General features: G+C 40.5%; 2 protein-coding genes across 4 annotated transcripts; one reads left to right on the plus strand and one right to left on the minus strand.

Moving 5' to 3' along the window:
• Positions 1 to 305: 305 nt before the first annotated feature.
• dnlz (DNL-type zinc finger) lies at positions 306 to 3,610 on the minus strand. The gene is made up of 3 exons (XM_034096093.2): positions 2,639 to 3,610; positions 1,441 to 1,580; positions 306 to 712 (listed from the first exon to the last, which is right to left on the minus strand). The coding sequence occupies exons 1-3, from the start codon at positions 2,933 to 2,935 to the stop codon at positions 562 to 564; spliced, it is 588 nt and encodes a 195-aa protein (XP_033951984.1). The 5' UTR covers positions 2,936 to 3,610; the 3' UTR covers positions 306 to 561.
• lrrc8aa (leucine rich repeat containing 8 VRAC subunit Aa) lies at positions 2,868 to 26,297 on the plus strand. Of its 3 annotated transcripts, none has more exons than XM_034096092.2 (3): positions 2,868 to 2,940; positions 14,534 to 16,658; positions 21,107 to 26,297. In XM_034096092.2, the coding sequence occupies exons 2-3, from the start codon at positions 14,544 to 14,546 to the stop codon at positions 21,383 to 21,385; spliced, it is 2,394 nt and encodes a 797-aa protein (XP_033951983.1). In that variant the 5' UTR covers positions 2,868 to 2,940; positions 14,534 to 14,543; the 3' UTR covers positions 21,386 to 26,297. The 3 variants fall into 3 exon arrangements, with proteins under 3 accessions (XP_033951983.1, XP_033951981.1, XP_033951982.1); XM_034096090.2 differs by lacking the exon at positions 2,868 to 2,940 and adding an exon at positions 5,430 to 5,621; XM_034096091.2 differs by lacking the exon at positions 2,868 to 2,940 and adding an exon at positions 12,294 to 12,413.
• Positions 26,298 to 27,052: the final 755 nt, after the last annotated feature.

Below are 27,052 nucleotides of genomic sequence, written 5' to 3' on the forward strand. Positions count from 1 at the left end.
GGGATGTCTCAATAATAAAGCGCCGTTTACGCGAGAACTCAGCATGAAGGTTCAACGTTCAACACTGGACAGTTTGGAGTGTAACTGCATTTAGTATTTACATCAAATAAGATCAAACTACTTACACACATGTTTAGATTAAATATAACATTGTAATAAAGATGAAGTATGAGTATTTATAACCTTGAAAGATTATTGGAATTGTACACATGAAGTCTTAGTTTAATGTCAGAAACAGTTTATTATGAATAGTTTTAAATGAATAAACTTGCATTTGACTTTTAATTTGCAATCAGTTAGCTGCGTTTATAATACTCTATATAATAAAAAAAAATACAGGAGCATACATGTGACTCTGATCGGTTGCAATCCTCGTAGAATCATAAAATCCATGACAAAAAATACATTAGTAACACAAAAAAACATTGATTGAAACAGTTTTTTTATTATAGAATAAAATATAAAACATCTCACAATACACATACTAAAGGTATCATTATTATTAAGCACTTCAAGATTTGTCTTGGCAGATGAGAAGCGCTTTATAAATTAAATATATTATTATTGTTGTTTTTCTGGGTCTGATTTTTCTGTGTTGTCTTCACATTGTGACCTTTCTTTCCCAGATTCATCCACCACGATTTCAAAAGCAGAACTCCCATCCACCCTCCTCACAGTCTCTCCTTTGGCAGCAAGGATTTCCTCGATGTTCCTTAAAGGTAAACAACAAAAACCCACAGCACATGAGCGATTCCAATATGTCAATTTCTGTGGTGCATTTTTAACTGCTTATGCTCTTGAATTTAGTTTTTCATTACAACTGGATAACTTTGTCTTAACTTAATAATTATTCTAAAACAGATACACTGCTATGTACAAATTCTAGCTAGGTATATTAAACCAGAAATTCTAATATGTTTGGGTAATTTACAGACAGTTGCCATTCCATAATTTGTCCACCAGAGTGCAGGAACACATTTCTTATTCAACTCAAGTGTCACTTTAGCCAAATGTAAGTGATGCTTGTCAAAGCTTTGTTTTGATCAGTTAATATTATCTATAAATGATGTTATATCATTCTATCAGATTTGTTTTACCCTCATTTAATAATCAAGGGTTCCTACTTCCTACACATATTGGCCAATGGATTTATATGACTTTAGGTACAATTTGCATGACTAAACAATATGTGAAGTCTTCATCCTATCTCATTTCAGACGAAAAGCACAATAAGATAGCAATAGTTTTACATGGACTGGACGTGTTTAAAATGAGTTGAAGAATAATCACAATTTAATGGCAGGAAATGCGGTTTTCAGCCTTTCCGCCTTCTTTTTCTCTTTTTTAAATAGTGTTGAACTGAATATGGGTTTATATTCAGCCGTCAGAGACATGGACAGTGTCACTAATATTTCTTATGAGACATCCAGCAGCACCGACCTCTTCCCTTCCAGGTCGGAGAACCAGCGCAGGTTGTCAGCGATGATGTGATGGTTCTCACATCCCGGACACGTCACGATCACAACTCCTTTGTGATAGGCCAGCTTCGATATCCTCTTTGTGGACCTGGTAGAGCAAACCTGCAAAAGTTATTAATTTTTGTTAGAATATATGCATATCATCTGTCACTGTGAATATAAATATACTTGTACATACCATACAAAACCAAACACTAATTCTGCAGGTGTAAATGTAAGGTACTGTACTTTAGTATTTCTATTTTACACTACATATACTTCTAACCCACTACAGAAGGTTAGTGCACTTATTACTCCACAACATGTGGAACATCATTTATATATTCCTATTTTTAATTCAAAATATAAACAAATACATGATGATGCATTATTTAAAATAAACAACCCACGGAACATTAACAAATTAATTGTAAATATGTATTATTATTTAACAATAAACATGTAAGAATATATACAGTACCATATACATTAGTGTAATGATATTAATGAAGATAATAATGCTGAAACACATTGTCAACATTTGGAGTACTTGTTGATACTTTAAGTATGTATTTGTATTGAGTATTTCTACACTATGGTATTACTTTTGATGAAGTAAAGAAAACAACAGTCTACATGTCGGGTATTTGACTCAAACACATAACTTAGTAAATAAGACCAAAGACAACCAAACATGTTTGAATAACTTTGACATGTAATCAAATAAACACCCAGCTGACAGGAGATGATAAGTATAGAGGTCAAAATATGCACTTTGTACTTTATTTAATAATAATATTAACTGTATTAATATTATATAATAATGATATCAATGTTTACTAAAATAATACAGGGTAATACAGATAGCTAAAATCTGCGCTATCTGGCGCTGATCTTAGCGTATCTTGCGTATTTTTCATAGTCTTATATTTCAACAGTTTTACGACAAAATGTGACTTTTTTGACATGGAAATCATTTTTTAAGATTGACAAAAATTATATGTGTAATTCATGGCACAATTCAAACGGGATCGACGGATAAGTTCTCTCTCCATTGACTTCAAACATTATTTTTCCGAAATAAGGTCTCATGGACCGGAAGTAGATGGGCGTGACTTCGCCACTCTATACAGATAGCATGGTTAAATACATTCCAATGTGCAGGTGAGTGCGGGTCCTACCTTGCATGTGTAAACGAGCTGGTAATGTTTTGATTCGATCTTTCCAATTGCGTCACTTCTGACCCTCAGTGAAGAGGAGAATTCTCTGGATCTGATGTCTGCAGGTAACACAGGCTGACAGAAGAGGAGATGCCCGGACTTCAGGGCTCTTTTTCGGCTGCAGCTGAGAACCACACCGGGCCCAGACGGTGCTGAAAGACTCTGAGAAAAACCTCGAATGAACCAGCAGACAGGCAGCATCATCCTGGAAGAAGCCGGTGAACGTAACATATCCAAACATGTTAGTAAAAGCGACATTTCAGGTAGTGTTTACAATGGCGTTGCATGCGATTTCAACGTATGGTTTGTCGCGGCCCGATGACATCACGCATTTTGGTATTTTCAAATTAATGGTATTTAATTTTTGTATCTAACAAAGTTTGATCCGTCTGTTTTTGTTTGAAAACATAGTATTACGTTTTGCAAAGAGTTTTAGAAATATATAAAGTGGGAAACAAGACATGCAATTATAATCAGTCATTTTAAATGCGATAATGTAATTACTTGTGTGGACTTTGTAATCTATTACGATATGTTTCAACCAATGGTTTGCACATTTATTCTGTGATTCATTCAACCCCATCTTATAAATAGTTTAGAATTCAAATGTAATGTTATTTCGAGTCTCTTAAATTTGTTATAAGAAATACCTTTTCTCAGAGTCACCAATGATCACGTTTATTGGCATTAAAAAATATATATATTTTAAGAAGATTCAATTACAGACCTTTATGGGAATATACATTCATAACAAAATAACTCTCACAATTGTCCCAACTGCAGACAATGTAGATCAGGGGTGTCCACACTTTTTTTCCCTGAAGGCCACATACAGAAAAATATACGAAGGGATGGATCACTCACTAGAGGTATACAGCCTCATAAGTTCAGTTATAAGTTATCAAAATCAATGAAATGTAGGTTAATGATGCTTGTGAGTGTTGGCAGCTCATCCCTTAAAAGAGAAGCCTCAGTTTGATTGTAATAAGGAGAAATAGGAAGGGTGTGTTTCAAGCTTGTTATGTAAATAAGTTATTGGGCTTTTTTCTTATCAACTAAGATATGTTAAAAAGAATCCAACTTGAATTGACTGAATTTATTTGAAAAGTGGTCTTATTAACACATGAATACTGTGTAATATATATTTATATTTAAGAAGTACAAGATAAGACAAGCACAAGTTTCATTTTTGGGCCATATTCAATTATACTTTTGGAATTTGCTGAGGGCCGATTCAAAATGGTCCGCGCGCCGCATTTGGCCCCCGGGCTGTAGTTTGGACACCCCTGGTGTAGCTGCAGCGGTGCACAGTTTCTAATCAGCAGAAACACCAGCTGTAGATGGCTGCTGCAGACTGAAGGGTGTGTTTTTTAATCTTGCTCAGTAAGGGGGCCTGAGCTTGTTTAGGGCGAACTGCAGTCCGTCTGAAACTGTGAGGCCTCCCAGTGCTGACACACTGACACTGTGGTGAGTGAGTCCACGTGGAGTTTCTGTCCCACAGATAGAACCATATACTGTACATGGTCAGACTATTGTTTAACAGGAACAGTCCTATCTGAACGTTTGATTGAAGTCTTTTCCAAAGTTGTTTACATGAAGTTTGCCACAACAGTTTTGCTCTCGAGCATAATCACTTTGTTTAATGACTTGTGTGTGCATATATTTGTCTAAGTGTATATTATATATACTATGTGTTATTACAATCAAATGTTCTAAGACTAATAATTTTGCAGCAACACATTAATTCTTCAGACATGTTGAGAAGGGGGAGTGTGTGCTATGTATTTGAGTACTATGTACATTGTGCAGAGGTGGAAAGTAGCTACTGAAATATTGTACTTAAAGGTGGGGTATGTAATTTATTTCAGAAACACTTTTTGTTATATTCCATGGAACATCCCGATAGCAATGAATATATGAAATGCTTTGACAATAAATACATAACACATTTTTATGTGTAAAAAGCACGACCAATAATTTTAAGAAAGAGAGATTTAAAATATAGTTGTTCAAAACTAAGTTCAACTGTTTAAAAGGAGAGTTATTAGTCAAATATGCATAACGAAAGAATGCAGACTAGGAAAGATAGGAGAGAGGAGTATATCAATGATGTGTTATTGGTTGTGAGAATATTCTAATGGTTTTTGGAGTATTGAAATATATACATTTCTGTGAGTGTTGGGAGCTGTATCCATACATCTCTTAATTTGTGCACCAGATTGATGCATTTAACTTTAATTTAAATAAACAAATCTTCCCAGGGGTGCATGCCCCCGGACCCCCCTAGAGGATGTGAGGTCATAACAAATAAAACAGGCTCACATGGATAGGATACTATATAAGTTTCCGCTCTCATTATATACACTAAACATTTTTCTTAGATTTTTTTAACAGCATAGTCCCTAATATATATTTGTAGAAAGGCAGGAAATGGAATTAAATCGAGAACAATGTTTCATTGCGGAGGACCCCCTGTTTTGTGTGTCCCCCCACTTCTCAAACCAAAGTTACACCCTTGTATTTAAGTAACTAAAACCATTGGAATTTAGATTTGTAATCTATTTTTTACTTTAAAATACATAAATATTTTTTTGAGTTTTTTCTGCTGAGAGTATTTTTACTCCCAATACTTTGAGTACATTTCCCTACTTTCTCCACCACTGACATTATGTGTGCACTCTGTTTCTATATCCTTATCGTTTTAATCCATGACACTGGTGATTTTATTTTGAAGGGGTCTCAGTGTTAGCACTTCCTCCCCTCAGTCTCATGCAGCGGCAGTTGCTCTCCGGTAGAACAGACGGACCCTCGGTGTTTTCTCCTCCGTCACTGCCGTACGGGGCTCCGGCCCGGTGTCCGACCAGCCCCTCGCTGCTGAGAAGCGTGTGAGAAATGTGTCACCCGTGTGTTGCGGAGCTGAGAGACTCCATCTTTAATACAACAGGTGGGTCTTTTTTATGTGTGCGTTAAACCAGACAGAATAGCTATAGAGCGGTTCAAAGCGGTTTCTCTGCCGCAGCGTAGGAGCTGGACATCGGCGTGAAATAGATTCTCCTCCCGGTGAAAACACTACATGAAAGCTTAATCTAGTGGTATAACAACATGTTCTTTTATTAGAAAGATGTACAGCCACACTTAATCACACATAATGCAATATTAGAGATCATATTACATTTGGTCTAGCCGGGTTATTCCTGTATTATGACCATAGACTGTATATATTATGACACAAACAACATTCAATCCTCAACAGCAACAGCTTTTGAATACGGAAAATGATCAGGGCCAGATGATACACACATGTTGAGATGTCACCAAAAGTAAAAATGGAGTTCTGACTTTAATCTCAGAATTCTGACTTTCTCAGTGTTTTAATATTCCCATTGTGAATAACAGCGTTGTTTGTGTTGTATTGTTGAGTTCTTAGGGAATTAATTTCAAAATGTCTCCATTATGACACAGATATTGCAGGTTTAAAATCTATATTATCTCAGTGATGCAATGATACAGTGACATTAAAAGCTTATATGTGTGCGGTGTGATATTTGTATAATGTTTATGTGCTTGGACAAATCCAATATTTACATATGTACTAAGTAACTTGTCACAGAAATGTGGTTTTGAATGGCCCTTAATTATTTTAGACAAGTATTCTAAGTGTGTGTTTGTGTGTCATGTGATGAAAAGGAAAGTGTTGTTTGAGGCAGACCCAGTCAGACCTGGTCAAAACTGAAGCAGTGTCCCTCCTGCTGCAAATACCTGTCAGGGGATGGGCAGATGGGTTATTATTACATCTCCATTTAATCTCCAGCAACATGAAATAAATTGTGTTTTGGTATTTACATTATGCCGTCCTGAATATCTTTGTATTTATACCTACGTTTAACATCAAACTGTCAAAAAGGCCCCTTGTTTGTATGGGGCTGGTGAATGCAAAACCTCTCAAATACATTAATTGTGTAAAGATTGTGTATGTAGAAGAGACCACCATCTTATTGATAGATGTTTAGTTAGGTCACATTTTCTAAATAATTTGAATAATTGCCCCCTTCATAGTTATTGTACAGTTATAGGCAAGGCAAGTTTATTTATATAGCACATTTTAACATAGCACATTTTAACTTTTGTAAAGCACTTTACACAAGGTACAGTGCTTTACAAAAATGAAAGACATTAATAGCATTTAAGAAACCAATTTAGAACTGTTTCCGAAAGTCCCACCCGGTGTTCTAGTCGGTCTAGTAATATGCTGTGGTCAACAGTGTCAAACGCAGCACTGAGATCTAATAATACTAACACTGAAGTTCTGCCACTGTCTGTGTTTAACTGGATGCCATTAAATACCTTTACAAGAGCAGTCTCAGTGCTGTGGTTTGGACGAAAGCCTGACTGGAACACATCGAAACAACTATTTAAATGCAAGAAATTACTCAACTGTTGAAAAACAACTTTTTCAATGATTTTACCTAGAAATGGGAGGTTTGATATGGGCCTGTAATTGTTCATTACTGAAGCATCTAGATTATTCTTTTTAAGAGCGGTTTAATGACTGCAGTTTTCAGGGCCTGTGGAAAAATACCTGAGTGAAGAGACTTGTTTACTATATGAAGTAGATCTGAGGCCATGCAACGAAAAACATCTTTGAAAAATCCTGTTGGAATAATATCAAGGCAGCAGGAGGAGGATTTCAGAAGTTGTATAATGTCCTCTAGGTTTTTATCATTAATCTGATGGAATTGTGTCATGGTGTTTGAATTGATATTAGGTGGACACAGGGACAACACATTTGCTGTACCTGATGCAGAGGCACTGACTGCTTGTCTTATTTTCTGAATGTTGTCAGTGAAGAAGGCAAAATCATTGTGTGCCCTGGTGGATAGAAATTCAGAGGCTACTGACACTGGGGGGTTAGTTAGTCTGTCGACGGTAGCAAACAAGGCACGTGCATTGTTTTTGTTTTTGGTAATGATGTCAGAGAAGAAAGACTGTCGTGCATTTTTCAATTCCAAATTATAAAGGCCAAGTCTCTCTTTATAGATTTCAAAGTGAACCTGGAGATTTGTTTTTCACCACCTACGTTCTGCTCTCACGGTCATGGCCTTTCTGGATATTTTCTTCCCAGTCACTTCCTTTACCTTAGTTGGAGCAATGGCATCTATAACATTTTTAATTTTTTAATTAAAATGATCTACTAGCTCATTTACTGAGATGTTAGCAGGGGCAAGTGTGGAAGAAAAATTCTGAGTAAACATTTCCCTAGTATTTTCAGTTAAACATCGCTTTGTGGTTACCTCTTTTTGAACACTTGTGTGAACAGAAATAGAGCTCTCAAAGAAAACACAGGAATGGTCAGACAGTGCAACATCAGTCACCACAACCTCAGAGATATTCAGACCCTTAGAGATAATTAAGTCCAGAGTGTGCCCCTTATTGTGCGTGGGCACATGCTGAGTCAGTCCATAGCTATCAAGAACACAAGACAGTTTGTTAGCCCCTCTGTCCTGGGGGTTGTCAACATGGATGTTAAAATCACCAACAATGACTAGACGGTCAAAGTCAATACACACTATAGACAGCAGTTCAGTAAAGTCATCACAAAGCTTGCACAGTATTTGGGTGGTCTATAGATATTTAGGAACAGAGCTCGAGAGGAGCATTTCAGCTGAAGGGCCACATATTCAAAAGAATCAAAGTTCCCATAAGATGTCTTCCTGCATTGAAGGGAATCATTGAACACAATAGCAACTCCACCGCCTCTCTTATGCATTCTTTCCTGACTCATAAAACTAAAGTTGGGAGGGGTTGATTCGATAAGAACAGCTGCACTGTTATTTTGTTCAATCCAAGTTTCCGTTAAAAACATAAAATCGAGATTGTGCTCAGTGATAAAATCATTGATTAAAAATATTTTTCCTGCCAGAGACCTGACATTTAATAAAGCTAGTTTAAGTTTGTTAGATACACTATCAGTAAGATTTGTTGTGACAAGCTGTGGCTGACATGGAATCACTTCTAAATGTGATAAACTCACAAACGTTTGAGCACTTCCTGTTTCTAAGCTGATTCACCGCTCTTAATCTGTTACCTATCAACACATCGGCAAAGCTACAGGCAGGCAGGGCCCCGGCATGTCCTGGAAAGAGTTGAGAGTGCCATACGCCCTTGAGGCTGGACCCAGCACATATCAGTTAGTTTGCTGCGTTTTGTACACACACATCCTTATCAGTCACATAGGCAAGGTGATGAAGACGGGGAGATGGGGCGGGCGGGTGTGGGCGTCGTTGAGCGGCGGGGGTAAAGGACATGCTGCCAACCCTGCGTATCGCCTTAATGCGGTCATTGAACTCCTGGAAGGAATTGGTGCCATCCTGTATCTGTTTCATGTGTTCAGCGATCTCCAGGAGGGTGGGCGAGGGTGAGTAGAGAGAGCTGTGGGGTGAAGGAAGAGTATCCTCCTAGTGTTCATGTCATTATAAAATGCAGTTGTCAGAGTCCAACAGGCTATTTGTTACCTTTTTTTAAATGATTTTGATTGATTTAATGTGGCATGGTGTAATTGCTAGCATAGATATCCTGAGTTAATGTCTAATTGTATCGAGCTAATGGCCAAAATCCAAAGAAACAGCTAATTCTGCAATTGATGAAGCTTCAATTAGGGAACGTTTTTGCAATTTTGCTCCAAAAATGATTTAAATGCTTCAATGGACATTCATTATAAGGCGATCTTAGACTCGCATGATCCATTTTTCACTTCCATTCCATCCAGTATGTGTTGGGCCAAAGGCCCGGGCTGCATGCTGTGGACACAACACTGGGATCTGGACGATTTTAACAACTAAGAACTGGTGAAACAATATCCAAATGTCCATCCATGTGTATCATAGTGTGCACCATCAGGACGGAGGCAGTCAGTAAATGTGTGAGGCTGTCTGTCGCCTCTAAGACTTTGGTCCAGCCTTTATATGGAAATGATTGAGACTTATGCAAATATCCATCTAATGGAATGTAATAAAAGTTCAAGCCAACAATTAATGAATGCTGGCTCCATCCATATTTCCATGAATCCACCTATGTTCCAAACCACTTATCATCTTAAAAGTTACAACAGGTCTGGAGCCTATCCCATACAAGACCATACAAGACTTTGAACATTTGGCATTCAAATGTGTCTTGGGTTATTGGATAACATACAAGTGTAAACAATGCATGGTAATCCGATCACTTGGAGCATGTACCGAGGTGGTCTCCGTTGCATTTGACCACATACCCAATTCATGCAAAGCCTGTAAAATTGTTGGGGGATTTGGTTTTCATGGAACACATTAAAAAAAAAAAAGACCAATCCATATTGTTTTATATCATTTAATTGGAATTGGACAAAGGATATTGTACATAATCAACATTCAAACAAATGTAAATGTTTCCAAGTAAGATCAAGAGCTAGCGGTTCCTTCATTCAAATGTTCTGAAGACAGGGCACAGAAAGTGGGTTGCTGCCAATGTAAAATTATGTGTACAAATGTATATTATGCACATGTTTATTTGCATATGGAGAACTGAGACATTCCCGGTTGTGCCGAGTTGGACAACTTTTGGTCATTGACCATTAGCTGCAGTCTTTTTTAACCACGCATGGCATTCATGAAAAGTTTCAGTCTGGCTTCAAACCCATGCACAGCACTGACAGCCCTTTTAAGACTTTTTAATGGTCTGCTCCTAGCCGTCGACTCAGGTAGCCCAGCTGTCCTGGTGCTGTTAGACCTGACCGCTGCCTTTGACACTGTGGTCCATAGCATCCTGTTGTCACGGCTCGAACAGTCCGCTGGCATCACAGGCTCTGCCCTTGCATGGTTCAGGTCCTACCTGGCAGACCGTAGCTTCTCAGTGCAGCTAGGTGCCTTCTCTTCTGCCAAAGCCCCTCTTACCTGTGGGGTTCCCCAAGGCTCGATTCTGGGCCCCATCCTTTTTCTACTGTACATACTGCCCCTAAGTTCAATTCTCACAAAACACAACATCCCCTTCCACTGCTACGCCGACGATGTACAGATCTATCTGCCTCTCAATCAAAATGTCAACTCACTACAGCAGTTGATGGACTGCTTGACAGAGATCAAATCCTGGCTGAGCCAAAATGTCCTCACCCTCAACGAGAGCAAGACCGAGGTCATCTTTTTTGGACCCCAACCTCCGGCCTCTCCGGTTGATATTCTGGGCTCCCTCAATAAAAACATCCTCCCCTCTGTCATGAACCTTGGAGTGACCTTCAGTAGCGCTTTTACATTTGATAAGCAGTTCAGCACCGTAGTCAAGACCTGCTTTTTTAAAATACGACTATTTGCCAAGACCAAGTCGTTTTTATCTTTTAAAGACCTAGAAAGGGTTATTAACGCCGTTGTAACCACAAGAGTGGATTACTGCAACGCTCTGTATGTGGGTATGGACCAGGCCTCAATTAGACGCCTGCAGCTAGTTCAGAACGCAGCTGTGCATCTTCTAACTGGCCACAAAAAGTGTCACCACATCACCCTAATTCTGGCCTCATTGCACTGGCTTCCAATTCGGTTCCGAATTGATTTTAAACTCCTTTTATTTGTTTTCAAACCCCTAAATGGGCTGGCTCCGGCCTATATAGCCGAACTCCTCCACCGCTACACCCCAGCCAGAGCTTTAAGGTCTGCTGACCAGCTGCTGCTGGTCGTGCCCAAGACCAGGCTACAAACCCGAGGTCTCCGAGCCTTCGCAGCAGCTGGCCCCAGGCTCTGGAACACTCTGCCCCTCCATGTGAGGTCGGCCCAGACCCTAGGGGTTTTTAAATCAACACAAACACACACTTCTTCTCCCTGGCCTTCTAGTCAGAGCGGAGCACGACTCATGACATTTCCCTGTGTTTGATTTTATATTTGCTGTTGTGATTTATTGTCTTCTGTTTGCGATTGTAGTAATGTGTTATTTATTATTTTCATGTACAGCACTTTGGCTCGACCCAAACAATTTTTTTAAATGTGCTTTATAAATAAAACCTGATTTGATTTGATAACCAAATAATTGGACCAATTGCTCTTTTAATAGCATATCCTCTTTTTTTCATTGTCCTTGTTCAATGAAGACATATAATAATAATCATTTTTTGAGACAGTCAGGATTTTCTTTCTCTATATTGTTCTGTTTGCCTCTAGCTGGAGACTCTTGTGTCCTTGAGGGAAATGATAGCAGGCTGTAATAAATTGGCTTCACATCAGCCAGGTTCACCCGCACCTCCATCAGTCTCAGAGCCTCATCGGCAACAACTGCTGAACAAAAGGAGCTTTGTTTAGGGACAAACCCAGGAGAAATGTACCAACAAGAAGCCAAGAGCTGACTCACTATTGCGCCTTAATCCAGTCTTGACCTTTTTCGGTTTTTAATCCAGTTTTAATTGTGAGTTTTGGACAGCATTCCTGTTGTTTTGGAGGGAATGATGAGATAGCTTCAGTCCCTCAAAGGAGGAATCCTGGAGTGTGTTGGGCAGACGTGCAGTGAGGTGATGCAAAGTCGAGATAAGCTGCTCTTTATTTTCCGCTGCCAGGATATTACGAAACACATCTTGGATCTTTATAAAAAAGACATTTACTGGAACTGGACGCTTGCAAGAAGCTCCGCAAAAACCTTTATTTTAAGGCATGAATCATGTTGTTAGAGTTGACTTTGTCTCATCAGTGCCATCATCTGACAGGACATTATCTTTAGCTGATATCAGGTAACTGCTTTAAGTTTCTCTTACCTGTTTTTGGCAGGAAGTAATGATAGTATGCTTGTTTTTGTTCACGCCTTAACATGTTTAACTGAATTCCCTGGTTCTGGTTTTGGATTTCACAGATGATCAGAATGTGGAAGTGTTGTTGCAGATTTTGACTGTGTGTGCTGTATTTTCTGACTTGAAGTAAAGCTGTATCCTAACAGAGGAGGCCCACAGTGACTGTACTGCCAATCTGGTTAGAACTGGATCAAACAAGGCTGTTTTGTGACCACTTGACCAGATATCCTCTTTCATCCTTTTCCTGTAATTAAGGGACAGCGGATAGGGAGAAACTATCGCAGAGTTCTTTTCTTCTATCCACTCCTCCCAACTGTGTTTTCAAATAGGAAGCAGAAGTGATGATATAATGAAGAAGGAAAAGTGCTTAGGTGGCTGTATTTCTCAAGTAGCCTGGTTGTGGTTTCAGTGTACTGGAGTGTAATCTGCTGAACCCTAGAGTCTTATGGTTTTAGAGTTTCTTTGTTTTCTGTAGCCTAATCACTTCCATTTGACTGAGAGTTTTCCACTTGAAGTTGTATTCCGTGTGGTTTTAAAGGGCTTTTATTTAAAGCGTCTTTATATCATTCTGTAGCTTCCCAGTAGTGTTTATGTATTCAAATCTAAAACATAAAATTATTGGTTTAAGTACGTATGTTTCGTTGTCAAACTGCTGATTTCCCAAGCCCTTCTAAAATAAGTTTTTCCTCTGTGATCTGACCTCAGTTTTTGCATGCGTGCAAATATCATCTCCACAGTCAGTGTTTCACTGCAGCCCTACAAAAATGGCATTTAGATCACATCAAAAAACGAATTTAAAAAAAAGAGCTTTGGGCGACGTCTTTGTGAGTATCCGAAAGTCACACAAATGAAATAATATCAAGGGAGCCGAAAACCCAACTTTTGTGTTCTGCGGGTTCAAATAACTGTTTTTATCAGAGGAGTTTGTGGCGGAACAGAAAGTATATCCAAATGAGTTGCTCAGCTAGTGCTAGCCTTCACTGACAAAAACGTATACATTGACTTAAATGAAATGTATTATCTCAACTAATGCCATATAACCGTATTAGGTTGGTTGAAAACAATAATATTAAGTTTAGCCTAATATTTTCTAATTAAACTTAATATTATTGCTTTCAACTAACTCATTCAGTTATGTGCAATCTGTTTACCCAATACATTGAATTAAAGTCAACATTTCCATTTCTCCAGTATTTACATTATTCTTTACCGCATTAATATGCTTATTTGTTAACCTTGGAAGGATGTATAATTATTACCCAACAAGAAGACACTGTAACAACTTAATTGAGCCGTGAAGATGTTTGTGCACAGCTGCAGATGAGGAGCTCCATGATGAAACGGGACTTGTATAAACACGTGTGCTGTGTCAGGGTCTGTAGTCCTTCAGCTCGCCCTGCAGTCTCTGAGCCGCAGTGTGTGTACTCACATGCAGGATGAGCAGCATATCCACGAAACACTGTGCACTTCAAATATAATGATGTCAGCTTTCTACCATCAGTGTGGTAACCTCCACATTTTGGATGAAGGATTTAATGATTTGCCTTAAAACAGAACATAGGAATATCTGTTTGTGATTCTGTAAAAACGTTTAAATTGCATGCATGATGTTTTCCTAAAGGCTATACAGCATGAGCGGTTCTAGGGGGGAGGCACTGGTGGCCAGTGCCCCTGTAACAACAAGCTTAACCCCCCTGTGGCGCCCCTCCAGAAGAAGAGTTTATAGTGACAATACAATTTTAAGCAGCGTTGTGCTGACCCCACCAACGATAGTATTTTATATCCTATGTGTGTGCTATGACTTTTTACAAAACGCTAAAATGTTCCACACTGTCTTTGGCTCTTTTGTCCCGCATTAAATGTGCCCTTCTCATAAAAACAGATAAAGATCTTAAACTTTAATTATGAGGAAAGTTACTGAATGATTTCTTATCGATTATTCAACATATTGTTTTAGCTTTAGCTCGAGCAGCTTTATTTGCTGAGGTCTACCCCAACACATTTAAAGGTTTTAAATTGACACGTCACAAACCTATTCCCTTGTTTTCTCTTTTTCTTTTCAGATAAACCATCATGATTCCTATCACAGAGCTCCGGTATTTTGCCGACACGCAGCCTGCGTACCGTATCCTGAAGCCATGGTGGGACGTCTTCACCGACTACCTCTCGGTGGTCATGCTGATGATCGCGGTGTTCGGCGGCACGCTGCAGGTCACGCAGGACAAGATGATCTGCCTGCCCTGCAAGTGGGTGGTCAACAAGTCCTGCGAGACCATGCCGGTCCCCAACGTGAGCGCCGCCTACCCACCGGAACCGAAGGGCATTCAGTATGACCTGGACCGGCATCAGTACAACTACGTTGACGCCGTCTGCTACGAGAACAAACTACACTGGTTTGCCAAATATTTCCCCTACCTGGTGCTCCTCCACACCCTCATCTTCCTCGCCTGCAGCAACTTCTGGTTCAAGTTCCCCCGCACGAGCTCCAAACTGGAGCACTTTGTCTCCATCCTCCTCAAGTGCTTCGACTCGCCGTGGACTACAAGGGCTTTGTCCGAGACTGTTGTTGAGGAGAGTGACTCAAAGCCTCATGGGAAATTGAACGGCTCCAATGATAAGAAGGCCTCCTGCGTAAGCGAGGACGTTGAGGCCAGCGTTCCCATGCTCCAACGACCAAAGTCCAGGATTGAACAGGGGATTGTGGATCGCTCCGAAACTGGGGTTTTGGATAAAAAAGAAGGGGAGCAGGCGAAGGCTCTTTTTGAGAAGGTCAAGAAGTTCAGGATCCATGTAGAGGAGGGGGATATCGTGTACCGCCTTTACATACGGCAGACCATCATCAAAGTAATCAAGTTTATACTGATAATTAGCTACACGGCTTACTATGTGCGCTACATCAGGTTCAGTGTGGTGTGCACTGTGAACATCCAGAAGCTGACCGGCTACAGCACCTTCTACTGTGCTCACCCGCTAGCCACGCTTTTCAAGATTTTGGCGTGTTTCTACATCAGCCTGGTGGTGGTGTACGGTCTGATCTGCATGTACACTCTCTGCTGGATGCTCAGCCGCTCCCTCAAGCGATACTCCTTTGAATCAATCCGCGAGGAGAGCAGCTACAGAGACATCCCCGACCTGAAGAACGACTTTGCCTTCATGCTGCACATGATCGATCAGTACGACCCTCTCTACTCCAAGCGCTTCGCCGTGTTCCTGTCCGAGGTGAGCGAGAACAAACTGAGGCAGCTGAACCTAAACAATGAGTGGACGCTGGAGAAACTGAGGCAGCGCATCACCAAGAACTCTCAGGAGAAGCTGGAGCTGCACCTCTTCATGCTCAGCGGGATCCCAGACACTGTTTTTGATCTGATCGAGCTGGAAGTGTTAAAGCTGGAGCTCATCCCTGATGTCACCATCCCACCAATCATAGCCCAGCTCTCCAACCTCAGGGAGATGTGGCTCTATCACACGCCGGCTAAGATTGAGGCTCCAGCTCTTGCTTTCCTGCGAGAGAACCTCAAGTCCCTTCACATTAAGTTCACAGACATCAAGGAGATCCCCCTGTGGATCTACAGCCTGAAGAACCTGAACGAGCTGCACCTCACCGGGAACCTTAGCGCGGATAACAATCGCTACATCGTCATCGATGGGCTACGGGAGCTCAAAAGGCTCAAAGTGCTGCGTCTGAAAAGCAACCTGACCAAGCTGCCGCAGGTGGTGACGGATGTGGGCGTGCACCTGCAGAAGCTCTCCGTCAACAATGAGGGCACCAAGCTGATGGTGCTCAACAGCCTGAAGAAAATGGTGAACCTGACGGAGCTGGAGCTGGTCCGCTGCGACCTGGAACGCATCCCACACTCCATCTTCAGTCTGCACAACCTGCAGGAGATCGACCTGAAGGACAACAACCTGAAGACCATCGAGGAGATCATCAGCTTCCAGCACCTGCACCGCCTCGTGTGCCTGAAGCTGTGGTACAACCAGATCGCTTACATCCCCATCCAGATCGGCACGCTCACCAACATGGAGCGGCTGTATCTGAACAGGAACAAGATCGAGAAAATCCCCAGCCAGCTGTTTTTCTGCCGCAAGCTGCGCTTCCTGGACCTGAGTCACAACAATCTGACCAGCATCCACGCTGACGTGGGCTTCCTGCTGAACCTGCAGTACTTCGCTGTCACAGCAAACCGGGTGAGAGGGAATCACTTCCTTATGTTTTGTCCGTGTTTCATTTTAGTAAAACATTATTCTCCTTTTCTATGTTTTCGGTTTACCCCAACTTGGTTTGTCGTGTGATAAATAGCTACTGTGCAGTTTTGGCTACGAAAGTCCCAGGCTCCTCCAACAACGCAACATACAATAAGCTCAAGACATATAAAGTGCAATAAAATAATGCTGCAAGTTATTTTCAGGAATAACAAAAATATATACATAGAAAATCAAATAAGTGTTAAATCAAATAAATGCTGTAATTATATATAAATGTGAGGATGTGGAATAAACAGATGCCCAGGTGAACAGTGTGTTGTATAGGGACTGGTTGCCCCTTAGTGTGCTTGTTTTACTTTCATGTGTAATAAGAATAACTCCAGATAAAGGTCAACACTTGCAGGTTGGGAATCATGGCTTCATAGATAGTCACATGACCAAAGCTTTGGGAGTGTTGCAGTTGTGTTTTCATCAGCACTTAGCTGTATACTTTCTGAGTGAAGGTTTATTTAATGCTCATTTCAATAACAGCAGAGGCTTCCCAAAGTGATGTACAGTGGTAAAAGAACAAAAGAGTATAATAGGAATTCATAAATAAAGTAAAAATATAAATACATTAGAACAATATAATAATGTTTCAAAATAAAGCAAACATGGAGTCAAAATTCAGGTTGAAGCAAACCCTAAAGTGTAAAGGTCTTATAATGACATTGAATAAAAGACATGTTTTACAGCAGTCAATTTATGCTAAACACCATTTTAAATAAATGTCCTCGAGTCTTCTTGAATGAAGCACAGGTTGTTCCTGCAGGGCCTTTTCCTTCAGGCTAGTACAAAGAACTCAAATACATTGATGGCATAGTTCAACACCTTTAGATATTTGTGAATCATGTCTGTGTTGGGTGAAGATGAATCTTTCAAAATGGGTTTATTTATTTTACTTATTTTGTATGTTGTATACAACAGCACGATTTTTAAATGACTCAAAGCGCTCCTTACAAATACACGTGTGATGGTCATGTACTGTGGACAATACCACAAGACCATAAGATACATTTAGATCCTTGCATGATCAATTAATCCATACGTTCTCAAAGTCCAAACACATGCTGTCTGGACCCTAATATATGAGAGAGCTCCTCCAATGGGAGGGCTGAAAGCCTCCGTCACAGCCAATGAGTGATGCTTGGGCTGTGAGCCTTTTTCCAAAACAATGCTACACAGGTTTTGGTGTAGAGCACGCTGAGGTCTATAGATGTTCGCTGGTGTTTACCATATTTATGCTCTTCTAGATATACATATCTCCGGCTAGGAAGGTCGCATCAACGTGCTCCCTTCTCTACCACCCCGCAGCCCGAGCTACGAGTGAAAGAACTAAACTTACATGAAACTTCCGTTGCTTTAAAGTCAAGCTTCAGTTTAAGATTCACCCTGTGATAGAAACACGTGATGGAGCAGTGCTAACCTGACTCAGACGTTTCACCAAAGCATCTAAAGCTCCATTGGAAGCCATTTGGAAAGGGCAGGCACTTTCAAAGATACTTGGCAGGTGATTGGATCAATCTGTCAATCACCTTCTTTCATGGGCCACTTCTGATTGGTTAACACTGGCTGGTACATGTGGAGCACAGCACTTCTGATTGGTTAACAATGGCTGGTACATGTGGAGCACAGCACTTCTGATTGGTTAACACTGGCTGGTACATGTGGAGCACAGCACTTCTGATTGGTTAACACTGGCTGGTACATGTGGAGCACAGCACTTCTGATTGGTTAACACTGGCTGGTACATGTGGAGCACAGCACTTCTGATTGGTTAACACTGGCTGGTACATGTGGAGCTCAGCACTTCTGATTGGTTAACACTGGCTGGTACATGTGGAGCACAGCACTTCTGATTGGTTAACACTGGCTGGTACATGTGGAGCACAGCACTTCTGATTGGTTAACACTGGCTGGTACATGTGGAGCACAGCACTTCTGATTGGTGTGGATGACTGACGCAGGCGATTTGATAATTGCATCATTTAAAATCGATGAATCGCTCAGCCCTATTGTCAAACTCTCAGTCTGTCCTTTATCTTCATTTCCTCCAAAGACGAGTTTGGGGTCTCCGAAGTGCATCATTGTGATTAGCTTTAGCAACATTCTGAGCTGGTGGTATTTGATGACATTTTTCTTATCAAGATTGAATTTAGACCTCGTCTCAAAAACGGGTTTATTTTATTTGTGATGTAGGGATTTCTTCTGAAAGCGCTGTTTTTCCCTCATCAAGTGTTTTCAGTAAAGACTACTATTACTGCTGTTCACTGTTCGTGTGGTTGAACCTTGGAAATGGGTTCCAGCCGCGTTGTGTGCAGCCAGAACACAAAGTCTCCATTAAACGGGACCCCCCTGTCTCTGAGGTCTGTAGAGCCTCTCCTCTGGACACTGTTGCCACATTATCAATGTGTTGTCAGTGTTTCCCACAGATCTGAGAGTGAGGTGACGTGCAACAACATTAACCTTTCTGTTGGTCGCTTGTTAGCAGACCCTTCACGCGATGACAGAGCGAACAGGTTCAGGCAGGGCCCATAATGATAGCCCTATAGTTTAAATCTACTACCCACACATGAACATATGGAAATGGGTTACTGTTTAAAATAATAAATGTATTTATAAATGTATTTAGGAACCTATCCATGTGATTTTTAATGGGGGTCGACCTCAAATCCTCTATGGGGGTCCAGGGGCATGGCCCCCCCCCCCCCCCCGGTAAGATTTTATTTTTTATTTTGGAGTTAAATGCATCAATCTGGTGCATTTTGAGGGGAAAATAAAGAGACTAGATCTATGGAAACACCTATATTAAACAGAACTGTATACATTTCAATAATCATCAAATCATGGCCATAACCAATAACATACCATTTCCAATATGAAAAAAACACTGAAACTTGTTTATTAATTTATTTTTGGGTCATTTATAGTTGTGAGTGTGTCTGTGCTCCTGAATCAGCCTCTCCTGTCTCCCTCCTCTTTGAGGCAGCAGCAAAGACTAGTTTTCTCTCAACAAGTTTTAAATGTGTATCTTACCTTTTTTCACCTTAATATGTGTTTACATAACTGGTGACCACACCGTTTGAGACCCACTGAGAACTTGGACTAAGTGAACTATCTAAACACTCAGAGTCCTTTACCTCACCTGAGCTGAGGTTATCCGAGCTTGAATGACACACAGACCAATCAAGGGCTTTGATTTATGATCTGTATGACAGTGGCCATGTCGGCAGGCCACATCATGTGGACAGCCAGTCCCCCTGTGTGAGGCAGGCCACTTAACAGGCCAGAAGGAGGCGAGATCAGTGCAAGGGAGCGAGGGATCATTGTCCACAAGTTAATCGATCGCAGATGGCGTCGTGGTCAAGGACGAATAAAAAAAAATTATTAAATAATTATTATAAAAACTAAATGGGTCGCGAAATATACTTGGGCGGCCGTTAATATACCTGGGTGGCCCGCCCAAGTATAGTCTATGTGTGGGAAACCCTGGTTGTGAATATGGGTCCATGCAGGTGTTGAATGATTTATTTTGGACATTGAATGAATAGAGATTAAACTTGTTATCAGGACAAACAAGGAGATTTATAAATAGGACGAGTAAGGGCACGAGGCCATGAGACTCATTTAAAAACACATTTAAGGTATAATCACCAACCAGGCCCTGAACCCCAACAGCAATTTTTAAAACAGAATTCCCACTGAGAAAAACCTTCAATACATATTGAAATATGTATTGAAAATAAAGAGTTAACTACAAATATGTTCAGTGTGGAAACGGCCCACGGACATCTTTAACCCTAAAACCGACATGCACTTTATTCTAATCATTTTTCAGCAAAGCCCAAAAGCTGTCTTATGCAATATAAATAGAGATGGCCTCTGCTGACAGTGGCATGGTTTGAAGAACAGCGAATACATATTTAAATGATGCATATTCCTTTTATTCTACGGTTATATATATTACTTTACATCTCATTTAGCTGATGCTTTTATCCAAAGGGACTCAAAATAATTACAATAAACTATTAATTGTTGTGATGTGTGCCATTTTGTAAAGCACTTTGAGCTGCACGTGATTTATGAAAGTGATATATAAATAAAGCTTTATTATTATTAAGATCAAAACCTTAGAACAACAACATGCAGGTATATTGGCTTGAATACGCCAAAGCAGTTAGTCTGGTGCATTGGTTTTAAATGTGCTGACCTTTATGTTGTGCCAAATGTATAAAATACTTGAATGTAAAATAGAAAAAGGACCATCCCATTACCAGTAGGAACTCGCTGTCTATTCTTCATCAAGATGTGCACTGTAGTCGCATTTCTTTCAATTGAAATACTAAATGTTAACTCCCCCTCCTCATTATTCTGTCTCCTCTCCTCTCCAGATTGAGACGTTGCCCCCGGAGCTTTTCAAGTGCAAGAAGCTTCGTACTTTAAACCTGGGGAACAACTGTCTGCAGACGCTGCCGTCGCGCTTCGGCGAGCTGACGGGGCTGACGCAGCTGGAGCTGCGGGGGAACACACGCCTGGAGTGTCTGCCCGTGGAGCTGGGCGAGTGCCGGCTGCTGAAGAGGAGCAGCCTGGTGGTGGAGGAAGATCTGTTCAACACGCTGCCTCCGGAGGTCAAGGAGCAGCTATGGAGGGCCGACAAGGAGCAGGCCTGAGAGAAGTGTGACTCTAGGAAGTCATCAAGCAGTGACTTTGGTTTGTAAATCCTTAAGAAGTTTGCAGCCATGTTTTCTTGGTGATGCTCGGGATGTCAAATATCCTCCGAGGATGTCTTATTGGAAGTGGGCAAGGAAAGATGGTTCAGTGAGGTGGCTCTTCTAATAATATACTGGATATAGAGATGCCTGCAACTCAAGAACGTTGCCTCAGACAGCCTGTTTATGTAAAGGCAGGGGAACCTGGAACATGCCATCATTTCAGCCATGTTTGTCGGTGGTGCTTGGGATGTAGCATTTCCTCCGAGGATGTCTTTTTGAATCATAAGGAGAAGTATGGCCATGACGGGTGGTATATTAATGTGTTTTCTGTAACGCCATCCTGAACTCGAAGCTGCAAGGAGGAAAGCAGATGATGGTGAACATGCATGCTACTGAAAGACCTCGCTAAAGAAAACCTGTTTATGAAAGAGAACCAAAAAACTGCAAGATTCAGCCTTGCTCACTAGTATCACTTTTTTTGCTGATCATGGGATACATGCACAAATCAAACGTGCGCACAGCAGTGTTTGCCTTCCTCTGGCCTTGAGACTCAAAACATAAACATTTTCACAACGACATTAGCAGTTGCAGAACTCTGGCAGATGTCAGTAAATGAATGATCGTGCGACCGACAGCCAATCTGTGAGACATGAAGGTTTTTCTTCAGACTCGAAAACCTACGTCCAACTGCGCCCTTTTTCTACGCGATCAAAGTGACGGAGATCATCAGCTGATCACACAGCCAAGGCCTTAACGTGAGGGACTGATTCAAGGACATAAAGGGAAACGGGAACATGTCTACAGTACAACGTCCAAACCCTGCCGTTGTTAATATATAACGCAGTGGTGGAGGAATGCCTCTTTCTTATTTAGAAATATTCAATTTGCATGACATCGCACACAATACTAGTGTAAAGTGTGTTGAGACTTCACAACACTTAGTGTGGTACTTTTTAAATGCTACAATATATTGGTGTTCATCCAAAATGTAAGAAAAACACAGCCATTGATTTGTTGTTTCAGACTCCTTGTGAAACGTATAGCTGCAGTCAAAGATCTTAAGTGACCTTTGTTCAAGGGAAGGCTGATAAATGTTGCTTCACTGTCTCGATTGTCAAAACACGAGGTGTCCCCTGCTGACAGGAAGTCCTGTGTTAAAGGGACAAGGTCGAGCACATCAGAAAACTCCCTTCTATTCTTGTGTCTTTGTTCAGAGGACAGTTCATCCCAGAACCAGAAATACATAATTCACCTCTTACCTGTACAGCTATTCATCAATCATCATTATGTTGGTGTGATCAGCCTGAGGTCAATATAATGCAACTCAGGAGATGCGTGCGTGCTAGGCGTCCTCTTGAGCTGTTCCAAAGTTCCTGCATCGATTTGCTAACAACAGGTTTTGAAGTTTATCTTGAGTAGAGATATCCTTGAAAAGCCTTTAATTTAACCAAAAAATAAGGCATTAATTTGTCAAATTAATTAATATTTCAAAAATGTGTAATGGTAAGAAGGATTTTATGATTTGTTAAGACGATGATCATTTCGAATTGCCTTTCAAATCCCCAAGAAGCTGCTAAAATCACCAAACCATGCTTACTTGAAATACACGCAGATCTGAAAGATGGAGAAGGCAAATTGCTCTTACATTTCATTCCAGATGAACAGTCCTAGTATGTCTTGAATGTAACCTCCCTTCATATGTCGGGGGTGGATTTCTTGAAAACAATATTCCTTTGTAATGTTGTTCTTTGGCACGACAGGCAAGAGGAGAACAGACGCATCGTTCATACGAGTTGGAGCGGTCTTTTCAATTGAACACGTATGCAAGCTTGTTCATAAAACAACCAGAATATCCTTTTGAGCAATAAGAACGAGGTAGAAACATGGTACTTCTATGTTCAGTATGATTTTTAATTGTAACATCCTGCTGAAGTCAAACGGAGACTTTGATTGACAGTGTTTTCGAGGAAAAGGAACGTTTAGTTTTTAGTGACTCAAGCTCTCCTCGGTTTGTTTCCTTCGCCTCTTTATTTATCGTGTCAGTTTACTCGGGGGTAAGCTGGACATGTGTCAGCTATTTGTTTATCCATTACACAGCGAAACGAGGACACGCGGGAAACAGGTTCTGACCGACCTACACCAGAGAAACATTTGTTCCCAGAGTATGCGTCCAAATGAGTGCAGCATGCTCCGTGTGCTTGAAACACTTAAGATCTTGGGTTTAATAGCATCATCTGGAGTTCCCCTGCTATGTTTTCTCCAGCCAGGCATCTCGCTGCTAATATGGCCTTATCTTTTACAAGCTGTACGCCCGTTCCTGATCACAAGCATCACGTTGTAACATGCATAGCAGACATGTGTAATGTCTTGCATACGAGTGGAATGGCATGTGGTCTTATTGCTACCAGCTGCTTCTCTTTGATTTCACCTTCTTTCTACTTAGGATATTTATGGGAACGTTCTGTACAACTGCACCGTTCTTCACAGTACATTTAGTTTCACTGAGGCTAAAGCCAAATGCCCTTAGGGGTCATTAGTCAAAATCTGTTTTCGAAAGAAGAGCCTCGGTGCGAGTGTTGTTGACCAGCATCTAGTTTGAAGGTTGCAAGCAAAGGTCACAGACAAAACAAAGCCACCAGAGAAACACCATAACTCAAAGGAACCTCAGCTTTTCTATCATGCAGACACTTTTTAAACAATAACATCATTTCAAAAGGCATTTCCACCTTTATTTCATTGCACTTGTTCATTTGTGTGGTGGCAAAATGTGTTTTCTGAGCTGTTGGATGCCAAACAATAATCGCACATCAAAAAGTAATGTTAATTCCTATCACATTAAAGACATGTATCAGGATGTCTTGTGCATCATTCACAGGTTCATTTGATATGGTAACATGGCTCAGTGGTGCAGTGCCGCTGCCAGAGCTGCCGAGCAAACATCTGCTCCTGCAGCACGGTGTCACATTAGGACAGTCGGACAATGCCGTCACTTTCTGTATCAAATGTCATCAGAGGTCGGATAGTCGCAGCTAAAAGACTTTGTCTGACCCGAGTTTATCCTTAAATGTATCCTCGGTACAGCAGTGTTATGACATGTTTCTCTTTAAGCTTGAGTGGGTCATAGAAACTATCTAAAGCCATCTCTGGGAAGTTATTCAAACCTTGGATTCGCTAAAATGACTTTCATAAATCTGTCCTTCCTCCATGTTCAGCTCTATCAGGTCAGTCCACGTCAGCAAGACACTTCTGCAGTCAGACAAATATGTTTCACCTTTGGTCTGCTTACTTTTGGATTTACATCCACAAGTGTCCTTTTTGCTCCAACATCCACAGCTTATCGGAGTCACTTCCCCTCTGAGTCACATTCAAAACTGCAGCCAGACTCACTTTGCCTGCAAGTCAGCGTCAGGAAATCAGGAGGCCCCAAAAAGAAGGAAGTGACTGATTAATAGGTTACTTTAAGACGCTTGTGTTAGCACTTTAATTATGACCACGTTAAAAGCAGCCAATTTGTTTCCTTAAATGACTATAATTAATATGTTTCAAAGCTTTGTTTTCTGTGCAAAAGCGCAACTTTTGTGTTGCCCATCCTGAAGTTATTTAAAATATAAAAGAGAGTCTGTATTTATGTTATGTACGCCTTAAGAAGTGTAGTTTTGTTTTAATGTATGTGTCATTGATTGTTTTATAGGATTAAATCATTTGGATCCACAGAGGGTTTTCCTTTCTGCTAAAAAAAAAAGACAGAATTTCTCAACAAAAAAACCCTGACAATCTAACATAGTGAACTCACACACTGTTAATATCTGTCATATTTCTGAAGTGTGTGCATGTATGGACAATTCATCACATCATTTAAACTGCCATGATTGCATTGATCTAATCTCCACCTATGTATAAAACATGTTTGAAATACTTGATTGTATTGACTTTGTACGATGGATTCATCTCTCTGTTCTGGTGCCTGTAGATCGGGGGTGTATGCAGGGGCGGACTGGGACTAAAAATCAGCCCGGGAATCTCGGTACCGCTAGTCAATTGTCAACGGGGGGTGCTAGTGAATTGTCTGACCGGACCACCGGGAGAACTCCCGGTATTCCCAATGGCCAGTCCGCCCCTGGGTGCTTGAATTCATGGGTTCACTTATTTTTCGTCTTGCAGCATTAGCTTGTTAAAGCTTGTTAGAAATTAAAATCAATGTTTTGATAGAATAGTGACATACCGTCAGTTTAAATGCTGTTTTATACTGAAAAGCCAGAAGTTCTTGTGCACAACCATTTGTTAAGCTTTTATTCTGAAAATCCTTCATCTCCGGTTAGCATGAGGCTAATATAACATTTACTATAGAGGTGAATTTAGCAGCGATATGATATGATGTTGCACAGCGAAACCTGCTGATTTCAACACTACAACTATAGACGTCGAGATATTATTATTGTTGGATAAGGTACAGTTTATTTGAGTACGTTATTGTTTACAGATCATGTGGGTAGCATGTGACAACATTCGGAACTACCGGAAACCAAACTGCTGTGAAGTATTTCCTGTATTTTTTGGAGTATTGATTACAGCGTTTAGAATGTGTTAAATGAAAAGTCATGAAAGAGTTAAGGAGGAGAAAAGGCGTGTTTAGATATATATTGAATGTACAATGTCTGTATCCTCTGATATGCGTAACAACGGACATTGAAACGTGGAGAGCCGGCCCGCATGGAGGAGCCAGCAGAGGATATATAAACAGCGCGACCTGAGGGGTTCAGCCTCTTTCTCCGCTTGCCGGAGCCAGAGACACAGCTGCTTTTCTGTCGAACAATATCCTGTTTGTAACATTACCACGCTTTTTATTAATTAAAGTACCAATTTGAAACAATCTCAGAGACTCCATTTAGTCTCCTTTTTAAGCTTCTGCCCTGGACGCGAGAATAACCAACACAGATAACAAGCTGAACTGTGTTTATTATGGCCATCTAACAGCGACTATTTTTGAAGATAAACTGTGGATTATTTTAATCAGCTCCGTCACACGTGGGAAAAAAGCCTTTAGTCATGAATTGTAGCCAAGCGGACTGAAGACAGTTTTTTTGAACAGGAAGTCTGTCACAATTTTTTAATTTAATTTTTTTTAATTTATCCTTTATTTATCCAGGAATGTCCCATTGAGATACAAGATCTCTTCTTCCAGGGAGTCCCCACAATGAACACCTGAACTTCATTTCTTAACACTACCTTTTCTACCATTCTGACACATGACAATGAAATGAACACTTAACACTAAATGCTGTTACAAAGAATGTTAAATGATAGAGAAACATCGGCACAGAGGAATACAAATGGAAAATAAGAGCTGAAGAAAAAATAAAATAGTTATAAAAAACGATTTAACATCTGTGAGAAAAACCTTTACCAAAAAAGGAAATGTAATAAAAATACATTTAGTGTGAGTGAATATGTTAATTGTGTCTGAATTAAAGAGGAAGGGTTGTGTCGTTTTCAAGTGGCAGTATGCACAGCGAGTTTGTAGAGAACATATATTTAATCACAGTTTTTTAAGATTATTTTGTATGGTAATATTTTAATATATCTATTCTGTATTTCTATAGTTTTACTCAAGTCACTGAGTATTTG

Source organism: Pseudochaenichthys georgianus, chromosome 12 (assembly GCF_902827115.2).
Source record: "Pseudochaenichthys georgianus chromosome 12, fPseGeo1.2, whole genome shotgun sequence".
In the NCBI taxonomy this organism is placed as follows: domain Eukaryota; kingdom Metazoa; phylum Chordata; class Actinopteri; order Perciformes; family Channichthyidae; genus Pseudochaenichthys; species Pseudochaenichthys georgianus.